We start from the raw sequence: 12,715 nt of genomic DNA, 5'->3' as shown, positions 1-12,715 counted from the left end.
GAGGCACGCTTGGCAAATCCTCGTTGTGATCAACTCCCACCTGGAAACCTAAGACCCCACTGTGGAAGGGCGTGTGGAACAAGAATTGGTCTTCACATTCCCTTACAGACTCACTTTTGGAAGACCATCTTACTCGGCTACGAGGGACTGCCAAAGATGAAGAAGAAGAAGAAGAAGAAGAAGAAGAAGAAGAAGAAGAAGAAGAAGAAGAAGAAGAAGGTTTTCAAAATATGACAAGTAGCTGGGGGTAGAAACTGTGGTATGGAAAGAAGGTTTTTTTTTTTTTTTTTTGCACCCAACATTTCCAAGCTTGGGACATACTTTCTGCTTGGAACCTCAGATTCTGTTGGAATCTGGTTGGCCACTGCAAGAAGAGAGTGCAGGACTGGGAATAATTATTACTTTGCTTTATCACTTGCCCTTCAGCCTAAGGTCCCTAGGTGGTCGCACCCATTTAAACCACAACATTAAAAAAGAAATTACAAGAAACATAAAAACCAGAACTTCTTCTCTTTTTGGGTAACTCAACAATAGCCACTTTCTTCCATTTCCCAAGAGCTCGATTTCTGCCTACCCTTGTCTTCCAATGCTGCTTTTCAAATCTTGTGTATGTCACAGAAGGACTAATTTGAGCATGTGGTGCAGAAATTTCGGATACTGCCGCATGTGCCAGAGCACATGCTTAAATGCTATGCGCGACAAAACCCTCATGTGCAGCTTTCCTAACTTCCATTCTGAACTTCAGCAGAACTCAGTCCAAAAAGCATACGAGGGCTGCCAAAATAAAAGGTGTTCCTGGCTGCTGAGAGCATTTCAGGCCTATTCATGCGGCGTATTTGAAAGATTTTCCACAACTGGAGGCAAGTGATTTACTCTGGCTGTGGGCAGAGAGACCGCATCTGTGGTGTCTTCCGTACTGCTCCCTTCCAGATTGTGAACCTTTCAAGGGCAATAACTATTAAACTGCTATGGACAGCTTTGGACACTGGGTCAAGAAAACTGGGCAACACCAGGCCAGCTGTTTCAATAAAACCAGCTCAAGGTTGGTTTTGGCTGCTTTGGTTTGCAATTTTCTTCAAGCTGGTTTAAACAAAATGAGCCCGTGCTTTAAAAAAGCTGAGTGACGTTAATTTGAAGGAAATGAGAGAGAGAGAGAGAGAGAGAGAGAGAGAGAGAGAGAGGGAGAGGGAGGGAGGCTTCTTCAAAGGCATTTTGGCTGAGATCCTTAAAGGGTGGTATATAAATTTAAGAAATACACAAATAAATAGATAATACGTTTTTGCATTGCAAAATGGATTTATGAAAGCCCTCGTGATTGAGAAGAACCTCTCAGTTGCTTAGAAAACCCGGGAAGCTGCCTTATACTGAATCAGACCATTGCTCCATATAACTCAGTATTTTCTATACTGTCCGGCAACAATTATCTTGGGTTTCACAGCCAGGCTGAACGTGAACGTAAAGGACTTCTACACATGCAGCGAGGATTTACCTTCTCACTTCCAACAGGGAATGTCAGAAGCTACCTTATATTGACTCAATACAATTGGCCTCGGCCCAGTATACCTGAAGGAACGTCTCCACCCCCATAGTCCAGCCCAGACGCTGAGGTCCAGCTCCGAGGGCCTTCTGGCAGTTCCCTCACTGAGAAAAGTGAGGCTACAGGGAACCAGGCAGAGGGCCTTCTCGGTAGTGGCGCCTGCCCTGTGGAACGCCCTCCCATCAGATGTGAGGAAATAAACAACTATCTGACTTTTAGAAGACATTTGAAGGCAACCCTGTTTAGGGAAGTTGGATGTTTTATCGTGTTTTTAATACTCTGTTGGGAGCTCCAGAGTTCCAGGCAGGGATCTTTTGCCGTCTATTACCTGAAGATGGCAGAGATCGAACCCGCAAGTGCCTGCATACTCAGCATGAGTTCTACTTCGGAGTTACATTGGAGACCATTGATCAGGTTCCTTCAAATTCTTTGTGGTGAGGTGGTGATGGGGGAAGGTGCTTTCTTCCAAAAAGGAAGAAACCCGAAGCCTATAGCTGTGTGCACGAAGCCAACTGCATTCCATTCTGAACCAGGAGAGGATGTTTACATTACAAAACCATGATGCAATAATACTCGAAACACTGAATTTGCCCAAACCAGGTAAAAACTCACACCTGTAAATGCAGACGTCTCTTGCGGGCTAGTTAGGGATCCTATGTGCACGGCTGGAGGGGTACCTAACACCGTGTATACACAACAATGTGTATTCATATACACTTGCCATCATCACGGACACATTTTTGTATGTGAGAGCAACACAACTGTGTACGTTCGAAGCACAGCAAGCTGGCTGAAGGTGCCCCTCTTTACCTTGGCTTTGAGGAGGATATTTTTTAGGAACCAGCTTATTTTTGTGCTTTTATGTTGTGAACCACCCTAAGTGGTATACAAATGAAACAAACAAAGAAATAATAAAGTTGTTTTAATCAGTTTTAAATACAGTGATACCTCGGGTTAAGTACTTAATTCGTTCCGGAGCTCCGTTCTTAACCTGAAACTGTTCTTAACGTGAAGCACCACTTTAGCTAATGGGGCCTCCTGCTGCCGCCGCGCCACTGGAGCACGATTTCTGTTCTCATCCTGAAGCAAAGTTCTTAACCTGAAGCACTATTTCTGGGTTAGAGGAGTCTGCAACCTGAAGTGTACGTAACCTAAAGCGTATGTAACCTGAGGTACCACTGTATAGTGTTTTAATGCTGTAATCTGGGACCTTAGAGTGAAGGGCAGGTAAATGATGATGATAATGCTCATTTGTCATGTTATTTTCTATGCCTTGTGGGATGTGCACTGCTGCCTATGGTGCGGACAGGACCCCCAGTTACTAAGGGCACGAAATATTCTCAAGCATGTGAAACAGCCAACACTGCCCCACATTATTTGTTTCGGGATCTCTGAGAGGTGGGATCAACACTTGGACTTTAAATGGTCTACTTTTGCACCAGAAACAGGGCAGCGACTCTTCCTTTCCATTCAACATTTGAAGCGGAAGGTTTAAAACCTAGTGACCGACTTCTGCTAAAATGCCTCCAGCCCCCTTACCTGTCCGCATTTGCTGCACCTGAGACGCCCAGCTCCGAAAAGGCCCATATTTTCTCTTACTCCCTCCTCGACTCCTACTAATTATGCTGCAAAACTGGGCTTGAAAAGGCAGGAATAATTTAGTGTCTCTTTTCTCTCACCTCCTTCAACACACAACATGCAAATGGGATCCAGAAATAACTTTTCTCTTCCCCAGCAGCTGGCACCGTCAGGTGTTAAGATTGGCTTTACACTTATGATCACACTGACTACTAAGCAGCATAAATTTCTCAAAGTGACAACTTGCCAACTCTATCACAACTTGGGCTCCAGTTCCTGTTCTCGTCGGCTTCCAACCCTTTATTAGTCAAGCCCTACTTTTAACGTCAGTACACTTCAGGTTGAAGTCTGTGCCAGCTCACATTTCTCCCCTAATTTTCACATTCCCAGAAATTATTAGAAGGAAGAATTAGGGGGGGAAAGTTGAGAGTGTGGGGTGGAGAGAAGAAGAAGAAGAAGAGGAGGAGGAGGAGGAGAAGGAAGAGGAGGAGGTATTTAACTCCACGATTGCTTCTACTCTGTCCTGGTCCTGCCAGCTTTCTATAACTTTGCCTCAATTAAAAAAATTAAAAATAAAAAAAAAATTCCCTGAATAGAGCACACCACTTTAAAAGTGCAATGACACAGAGGAACAAATAAAACACAGGTTTTCAAAGTAGGCCTCCAGGTGCAAAAGCATTGCTCAGGTTGACGTAGTCAAGGAAAACAGATGGAAATAGACAGAAGCACCTGCGAGGCACTTGCTGCCTGCCATAGCCTTAAATTCAGAAAGGAAAGTAAGCATATTTTACAACTATAATGAGCAAAAGGTGAATGGCGCCAAGGTCAAACTGGCTCGCACATCTTGCATAGAGATATTCTGAGGTGAATGTATCATTGACAAAGTAGACGGGGGTCAGCAAACTTTTTCAGCAGGGGGCCGGTCCACTGTCCCTCAGACTTTGTGGGGGGCTGGATTATATTTTGAAAAGAAAAAAAAATGAACGAATTCCTATGCCCCACAAATAACCCAGAGATGCATTTTAAATAAAAGGACACACCCTACTCATGTAAAAACACGCTGATTCCCGGACCGTCCACGGGCCGGATTTAGAAAGTGATTGGGCCGGATCCAGCCCCTGGGCCTTAGTTTGCCTACCCATGAAGTAGAACAATTGTTAACCGGCTCGTATCAGGCAAATGTCAGTGTATATGCATAGCATATCAGCCCCATGAAAAAGGAACATTCTGTTCTCTTGCAAATTCTGATTGGGCTGTTGATCGCAACGTAGCACCAAAGAAATGTGCTATTCAAATAATTCTAATTTGATCCCGGAATGTCCCGCTTTTCCTTAAGGTAAAGGGAAAGGGACCCCTGACCATTAGGTCCAGTCGTGGCCGACTCTGGGGTTGCAGAGCTCATCTCGCTTTATTGGCCGAGGGAGCCGCTGGAGCGGTACCTATTTATCTACTTGCACTTTGACATGCTTTCAAACTGCTAGGTTGGCAGGAGCAGGGACCATGCTCACCCCGTTGCGGGGATTCAAACCGCCGACCTTCCGATCGGCAAGTCCTAGGCTTTGCGGTTTAACCCACAGTGCCACCCGCATCCCGCTTTTCCTTAGGACGTCCCTATTTTTATCTGAGAAATGTTGGGAGGGCATATGGAGTTAAGTAACCCCTGAGCCCAGGAGATACAACCCTTAGAAGTCATCTGAAGCCAGCCCTGTATAGGGACGTTTTTTAATGTTTAATGTTTTATTATGTTTTTATATATGTTGAAGCCACCCAGAGTGGCTGGGGCAACCCAGTCAGACAGGCGGGGTATAAATAATGAAAATTAATATTGTTATTATTATGGAGTAGGATGGCCCCATTTTCATCAAAGAAATGCTGGAAGGTATATAGAAGACTTTTAGAAAGTAGTATAAAGTGTTCTGATTAGGCTGGCTCTCTCTCTTTTTTTTAATGGGTAGTATAGTGGCTTACTGTTTTAGATAGAGCACCTAAATATTCAGACATTTAGCTGAACTTTCTAGACTTTGTCAGATATTTCTGTTATTTTGTCGTTTTTACTTTGTGATATTTAAAAATATTTATTATAGGTTATGTCGAATAAAGCCAGAGACGCAAACTCTTTCTAACCAATAAATGCAGACAAACTATACTTAACTGGCCTGAGATCAGAACAGAATCATTTGGGTGTTGAAAAGTGAGACAGTGAAGTATCTGCAAATGGGCAACTCATTAGAACTGGGAAGAGTAAAGAATTACCTTCTTTAAATGCTTTCTGATGGCAGTGTTATCTCTCTCTACGACCGTCTTCATCTCTTGATTTCCCAGGTATACGGCGTTTACTGCAAAAATAAGAGACCCACATGCAATTATGGCAGTATAAAAACAGCTTGTGCAGAAAACAAAAGATGCTGGCTAGATTTTCCAAGTGAAGTTGAGTCTAAAACATGTCTGTCCTCAAAGAAACTGTTCAAGACCTGAAGTCCCATAGCAGCTTGCCATATTGGCAATGCAACTGAATCTAGGGTTGCCATTTTTCAATAAGTAAAAAGTTGTTGAGCTTTTTTTTTTTTGGGGGGGTGGAATTTTGCCCATTAAAAAAAAAAAAATCCCACACAGATGGTAATTTTGCCCATGGAAACCCGGACGTGTCCGGGGAAAACCGAACATATGTGTATTTTTAAGAAAAAACTGAGAAATTATATGATGCAGTAGAAAAAGATTTACAATGGAACCCATGGAGGGGTAGAGGGAAGTATGAGGCTTCAGGGAATCCTATATGTTTATGATTATGATTATTGCTTGAATTCAAATGTAAATGGTAAAACTGAATAAAATAATTATCTGTCTATCTATCTATCTATCTATCTATCTATCTATCTATTGAAAAACCGGACATATGGCAACCCTAGTGAATCCATCATTATTAACAACAGCAGCTCAGTTCAAAGACAGTGAGTGGACCTTCTGTACTCACTGCAGGGAACTGTGAATGATGTCGACAGTGCAATGTGTGCCACGGCAATTTCACACAACCCTCCTTCTCCTTCGTGGGCAGGGGTATATGAAGATAGCACAAATCAATTGGTCATAAAAGAGGCATCCAACAGAACACTGCAGGAGAGTGGAAGCACCCATGCTTTCCCACCATGCTTGCCTTTGGACGCTTCTCGGTAACACATGGCGTGTGGCTCTCTCAGCCCTCAACTGGCAAAGAAGAAATAACCTCATGCACAGTCAGAGTTCAACCGTGTGCGATTGGCCTTGCAACGCACACCAAGGTTATTGTTATTCATCTAATTATGTGAGGGCTGTGGTGCCAGTTTTGACCTATAAAACAGTTAACCGGTTCAACATGGCATAAGGCAGCGTTTTCAAAGGGGAGTTCCACATTTCATTGTTTCAAATTGATTTTAGCATCTTTCGTTTGTTTTAAAATAGTTGAATATGCTTTGTTAAGACTTGCTACCTACTCCAAGGCCCTACAGATCTATGAATAGAAAGTGAAATAAATCTGTGAAATAAATCTATGGGTTTTATCCAACACTGCAGCTCCATTCTTGGAGCAGATTCCCATTCTTGCCATCCTTAAAATTGAGGGACCCTCTGGGATCTGGGGGGCAGAGGGTAGGAGATCTGCTGCGTGGATGGAAATCACTTGCACAGTGTGAAATAAAATTATTTGCAGCTGCAGCATATGTTTATATAGTTTATAGCCTAAATTGGTTACTTACTCAAATGAGAATGTTATCAATTCTGCTTTCCGAAGGGAATTAATTGATCGGAATTAAAGGGTTTGATCATCCTTCGTGATCTCAAGGTAACTAGCTTCCCACAAGTCCTTCTGTGCTTGCCATGTAATGGGTAAGGCTGCCTTGAAACATTGGAAATTTAAACGGATTTCCCCATTGATTAGTAAAGGGGACTCACAGACCCTCCTAGTGTCCCTGTTCTCCAGGGACAGTCCCAGATTGTTACAGAAGCTGTCCCAGTTTCTGATTTGATCTTGGAATGTCACACTTTTCCTTACGATGTCCCTATTTTTATCGGAGAAATATTGGAGGGTATAGAGCAGGCATGTTCAAAGTCTGGCCCGGGGGCCTAATCCAGCCCATTGGCCGGTTTAATCAGGCCCCTATGGCACTTTATTTCCTGGGTTAAAATCCTGAAAGAAGGTCAACAATTCAATCCCAAAAAAAGCTCACCAACTGCAATCCTAAGAAAAGCTCAACAACTTTGGGGGGAAATCCTGAAAAAAGCAAAAAGCTCAACAACTTTGTTTGGCCCTCACGCATGTTCATTTCATCAAATCCGGCCCTCTTTGGAAAAAGTATGGGCACCCCTGGTATAGAATTATGCAACCCCCGAGCAAAGGAGATGTAATTATATAGCCTTTAGAAGACATCTGAAGGCAGCCCTGTATAGGGAAGCTTTTAAGTGTTTTATTATGTTTTTATATATGTTGGAAGCCATCTAGAGTGGCTGGGGCAACTCAGTCAGATGGGTTGGGATAATAATAATAATAATAATAATAATAATAATAATAATAATGGAATAGGACGTCCCTATTTTCATGAGAGAAATGTGGGAGGACATGAACTCTCACGGCATATTGCCATATGCCTGGGAGTAGCAGCTAGCAGAGTTTCAAATCGTACGTCACTGGTATGGGCAAGAGCAACACACTGTCCCAACAGGCAGAGAAAAAGGAAACAGCAATCAGACAGATCCTTTTGAGTGACCCCAAAACATTACATTGAGCAAATTCCTGAAGCACTTTGAGGAAATGGAAGCAAATGACACTAAGGAGGGAGAGGTGAGAGCTCAAGAGATCTCCATGCCAAAAGGAAAAGTTTTCTGTAGACAGACACAGTTGGAGAATCCAGGTCAAAAGCTAAATGAACAAGGTGCTTGGAGCTAAGGAGGAATTAGAGAACTGAGTGACTCTGCATAATCATAAGCAATGTATAAAACCCAGATCTGTTATCTCTTATTTACCAGAAAAGTTGCTATTTTCTGTGACAGTTTCTTCCTTGGGTAGAATTTTTCGTTGGTTTCCTTGACACCAAGGAAGAACTTAGATATTCTCCTGGATGTTCCTTCCCCAAACTAGCAGGACTGTGATTGAGAAGAGGGTCCGGATTGCATTGTTTTGTTTTTAACGTATTTTTATTAAAGATTTCTTAGTTTACAAAAGTATGTGCAACGTCTCTTTTTTCAAGTTACATTTTCGACAGATCAGTTTCATTTGTTGAGACATTAGTGTTACATTAGGACAGTGGTGTCCAAACGTTTTCCAAAGAGGGCCAGATTTCATGAAGTGAAGGGCTGTGGGGGCCAACCAAAGTTGTTGACATTTTTTAGGGTTGGAGTTGATGATTAAACCGACTGGCAGGCCAAGTTAGGCCCCCAAAGTGGACTTTGGACACACCTGCATTAGGAAGAAAAGGGGGAAAGAGGTGGAGGGGGGCATGGTGAGTAGGGTGGGGTCGGGTGGCAATGCTTCTATTCTACTTAGTGTATGTGTGGGGTTTTGTGTCAGCATTGCTTGTGCGTGTTCTCTTTACTATTCGCTTGTATTCCTTTGGTGGTGAGAAAGGTTGATTTGTCCCCGTGTCAGTTTCAGTTTTTGGGCGGGGAAGCAGGTGGTGCTGTGGGTTAAACCACGGAGCCTAGGGCTTGCCGATCAGAAGGTCGGTGGTTCGAATCCCCGCGACAGGGTCAGCTCCCGTTGCTGGGTCCCTGCTCCTGCCAACCTAATAGTTCATAAGCACATCAAAGTGCAAGTAGAAAAAAGGTACCGCTCTGGCAGGAAGATAAATGGCATTTCCATGCGCTGCTCTGGTTTGCCAGAAGCGGCTTAATCATGCCGGCCACATGACCCGGAAGCTGTACGCCGGCTCCCTCGGCCAGTAAAGTGAGATGAGTGCCGCAACCCCAGAGTCGGCCACGACTGGACCTAATGGTCAGGGGCCCCTTTACCTTTTACAGTTTCAGTTTATTGGTTAGTTTTTCTAATAAGGCTGTTTCCCATACTATTTGATACCATTGGTCCATTCTTACTCCTGACAGGTCTCGCCAGTGTCTGGCTATGATGCTTCTGGCTGCTGAGTGTAGGTGGCTTATGAGCTCTTTATGATGTGAGTGGGCACTATTATCTTGGAAGATGTTAATCTAATATTGACACCTACATGATGGGAGTTGGAGTCAACAATACCTCTAGAGCCACAAGGTTCCCATTCTTAAATTAACCCGAAATGCCAGTGTGGCGATCACACAGGGTCCCCGGACGTTTCACCGTCTATTGATCCTTGTGCCACCACTTTATTTCTCGCTGCCACCACTCAGGCCCTACCTGGTACAATACTGAGTCCAGTCAGGGTTAAAATGGAACATTAACTTCTGTTTATTTATTGCAGTTTAACAAGCGTGTGGTTTCATAAACGGTATAGGTCAATTGCAAACATGGGGTGCCTATCCAGACCTATAACTTCCGCTACCTGCTCTCACTCACTAAACCACCTCTCAGATATTTACTTGTCTTCCTAGCCCCTAACTGTTCCTGACTCAGCTTATTTCGCTACACTAACTCAACCTACCTACAGACTCTATCCCAATTCACTCCTACTCCAACCAACCACCCAACTCCCAACGAACTCCTCCCTTCGCCCCTCCCAGAGCTGGTTTTATAGTCCCTCTGACTCCACCCCTGGGTTCTGATTGGGTAACTTGTTTAACTATTTCACCTCCAGCACTCTCATATGTTAACATCACAGCCAGTAACAGGGAGTTGGCACCCAGGGACAGCCTCAGCTCCTCTCAAAAATATTCCAGAAAAGCCAGACTTTCATCTGGCACACAAAGTCATGCAATGTTAGTGCCAGGTGGGCCTTCCTGGGTTGACAGTATTTGTCTCCACCAAGCAATAGAAAAAAAAGTTTTAAATTTCTTAAAAAAACAAACAAACCAGGGCCAGGACTGTAGGATTTTTCTTTCACAGAATGTCTACTTTGATTTTGGATTAGATTGCGATCCTCATATTTTTATCATACCCTCCATTATTTCTCCGATGAAAACAGGGACATCCTAAGGGAAAGTGGAACATTCCAGGATCAAATCAGAAACCAGGACGGCTTCTGTAAATCCGGGAATGTCCCTGGAAAATGGGAACACTTGGAGGGTCTGGTCCCACAGAAGTGTTGAGAAAAATCAGGATTGTAATATAACAATTAATCAGTCTGTGGGTTTCAATTAATCAGTCTGTGGCTTGGGCAATGCAACAGCTTGACAAAGCTATCTTGAACTGATAAGACTTGGGAAGATCATATATTTCTAGTCATTTATACGTGTCATATGGGAGGAGGCAATGAAAGACTAGGAGCTTGAAGGTTTTCATTTGCTCCTAGGTCAGGTCTAGTGCACTTAGCTATAGGGAAAAAAAAATCACACTATGATCCTGCCGGTGACCTCTCTTCTGACCTGGAAGATGAGATTGCTGGCTTTCTCCCCAACACCCCGACAAACGGAGGTGATTAAGCATTGGTGTCAGTTTAGTCACATGCCTTTGCTAAACAGAGATGGCTAACTGTGCCAAAAGGCACTTGATTTATTCCTGATGCCGCAACGTTGATGGGACTCAGAATCAAGGACCAAGAGAAGAAAAGAGAGCTTTATATCACCAGTAGCTATTTAACCCAAAGTGTCACGGCCAAAGCTTAATATCCACATCAGCTAAATTAATAGTTCTTCCCCCACCCCACCCAAACAAAGCATAATGACTGAAATCAATCAAATCCCCCAGCCTTAGTCTTTAGGGCTATTTGACACCAATTCAATTAACCACCAATTGTCTGACAAACAAAGTTGCATGTACAGCGCTGAAGTTCAAAACCATTCATACACTTAGACTACACAACAAGGCAAGGAAACTCGACATTTTCAAACCATATTAGATCAATTTCAAAAATTAATTTAAGATTAAATGAAGAATGACTTCTGCTCTGAGGCAGCAACGGTCTAGTAAATAAAGATTTAGCGGTCAAATTTCCAGTTGGAATAGCCTTTATGTATATATGGAGAGACATTGATGGACTGCCTTTAAAAAAAATAAAAATCATGTTCTTGGTCACAGACCAAACAAGAAATCTATTACATTCCCTCTAGGGCTGCATTCCCACCCTTCCAAACTTAAAGTTCGCCAATGGATAGTTTTCAATTTGCATAGATTAGAGCAACTTGCACAAAGGAGCAATCACCATTTCTCTTCCTCTGGGAGAAGTGGTAACTTTCATACCATCGACAGAGGGATTCATCTAGCGATTTAATCTACAATCTGAACCCGCTTCCATGGTCCATAGTTATATCAGCCACAGTACACATGTTTGTTCTCTGGAAGCCCTCAGGTTTCTGCTTGATTAGAGCAACTTCCCAATGCCACCTGGTCGCTGGTCTGCAGCAGAGAAAATTGTTAGCGGAGAAGTTAACTGAAAACTCTCATTGGAAGTTGAACAGTCATAATGTGCTGCTTGCGGCTATGTGCACTGTTAAGTTAGAAATTTGTCAGTTAAGGGGGGGGGGCGGGGATTCCAAACAAATGTGGTCTACACATGTCAAACCAATTTAGGAATACAGGAGGGTTCGGCATGACAGACTTAAATTTAGAAGTGGATGTGAGCCCTGCGCCAGGCAAAAAATGTATGATACCGCAACCGTTAGCTCTTGGTCCCCACAGCACAGTGGCGCAAGAGACAACGAAGAAACAAACAAACAAACAAAATCATATCTGATTCCTAAGCCAAGCATCTGCATTCCTCTGTGACATAAAACATGGATACGAAGTGATGTCACACTAATGGAACAATACAGAAGTTCCAAGTAAGATTGTTTTCCACTTGGTTAGCCAAAGCATCTGAGGGGCAGAGGGGAAACGACGAAGAAAGAAAAACACAAAGAAATTTCCAACAAAGATGCTCACAGCGATAGCTCCAGCCTGCCACCTTTTATAAAGTCATTCTTGCAGATACAGACAACCTGGAAAGTTTGCGCTATAGACTACAGGCATGTGGGGAACCAAAGAGCTACTCAAAAACAGCAGCCTTTCAATTTCCCTTTGTGCAAATTTGGTGTTTCGGAGACCGTTCTCTCTGGCAACCTCTCTAGGAGGTTGCTTCTTTAGTGTTTTTTTTTCTTTTTTGGAATCAGTTGTGTCCTTACCTTTATTGCTGGGTTGACTAAAGGTAAAGGGACCCCTGACCGTTAAGTCCAGTCATGGCTGACTCTGGGGTTGCGGCACTCATCTTGCTTTATTGGCCAAGGGAGACAGCATACAGCTTCCGGGTCACGTGGCCAGCATGACTAAGTCTTTTCTGGCGAACCAGAGTAGCACACGGAAACGCCATTTACCTTCCTGCTGCAGCGGTACTTATTTATCTACTTCCACTTTGACGTGCTTTCGAACTACTAGGTTAGCAGGAGCAGGGACCGAGCAACGGGAGCTCACCCCGTCGCGGGGATTCGAACCGCTGACCTTCTGATCAGCAAACCCTAGGCTCTGTGGTTTAACCCACAGTGCCACCTGCGTCCCTGCTGGGTTGACTAGCACAGTCA

The 12,715-nt window shown here is 43.6% G+C and overlaps 1 protein-coding gene across 2 annotated transcripts in view; it reads right to left on the bottom strand.

Annotated features, from left to right (window-relative positions):
- LDAH (lipid droplet associated hydrolase) overlaps positions 1 to 12,715 on the bottom strand; it is an 89,871-nt gene that overhangs the window by 4,005 nt on the left and 73,151 nt on the right. For both annotated transcript variants that reach the window (XM_083431789.1, XM_083431788.1), the window contains one exon: positions 5,369 to 5,451. In XM_083431789.1, the coding sequence (XP_083287915.1) occupies positions 5,369 to 5,451 (83 nt within the window). The remainder of the gene's footprint in view (positions 1 to 5,368; positions 5,452 to 12,715) is intronic.

This window comes from Podarcis tiliguerta (genome assembly GCF_965153285.1).
Source record: "Podarcis tiliguerta genome assembly, chromosome: 3".
Classification (NCBI taxonomy): Eukaryota; Metazoa; Chordata; class Lepidosauria; order Squamata; family Lacertidae; genus Podarcis; species Podarcis tiliguerta.
The sequence above is the reverse complement of the archived record's forward strand: the minus strand, read 5'-3'. Positions and strand labels throughout refer to the sequence as shown.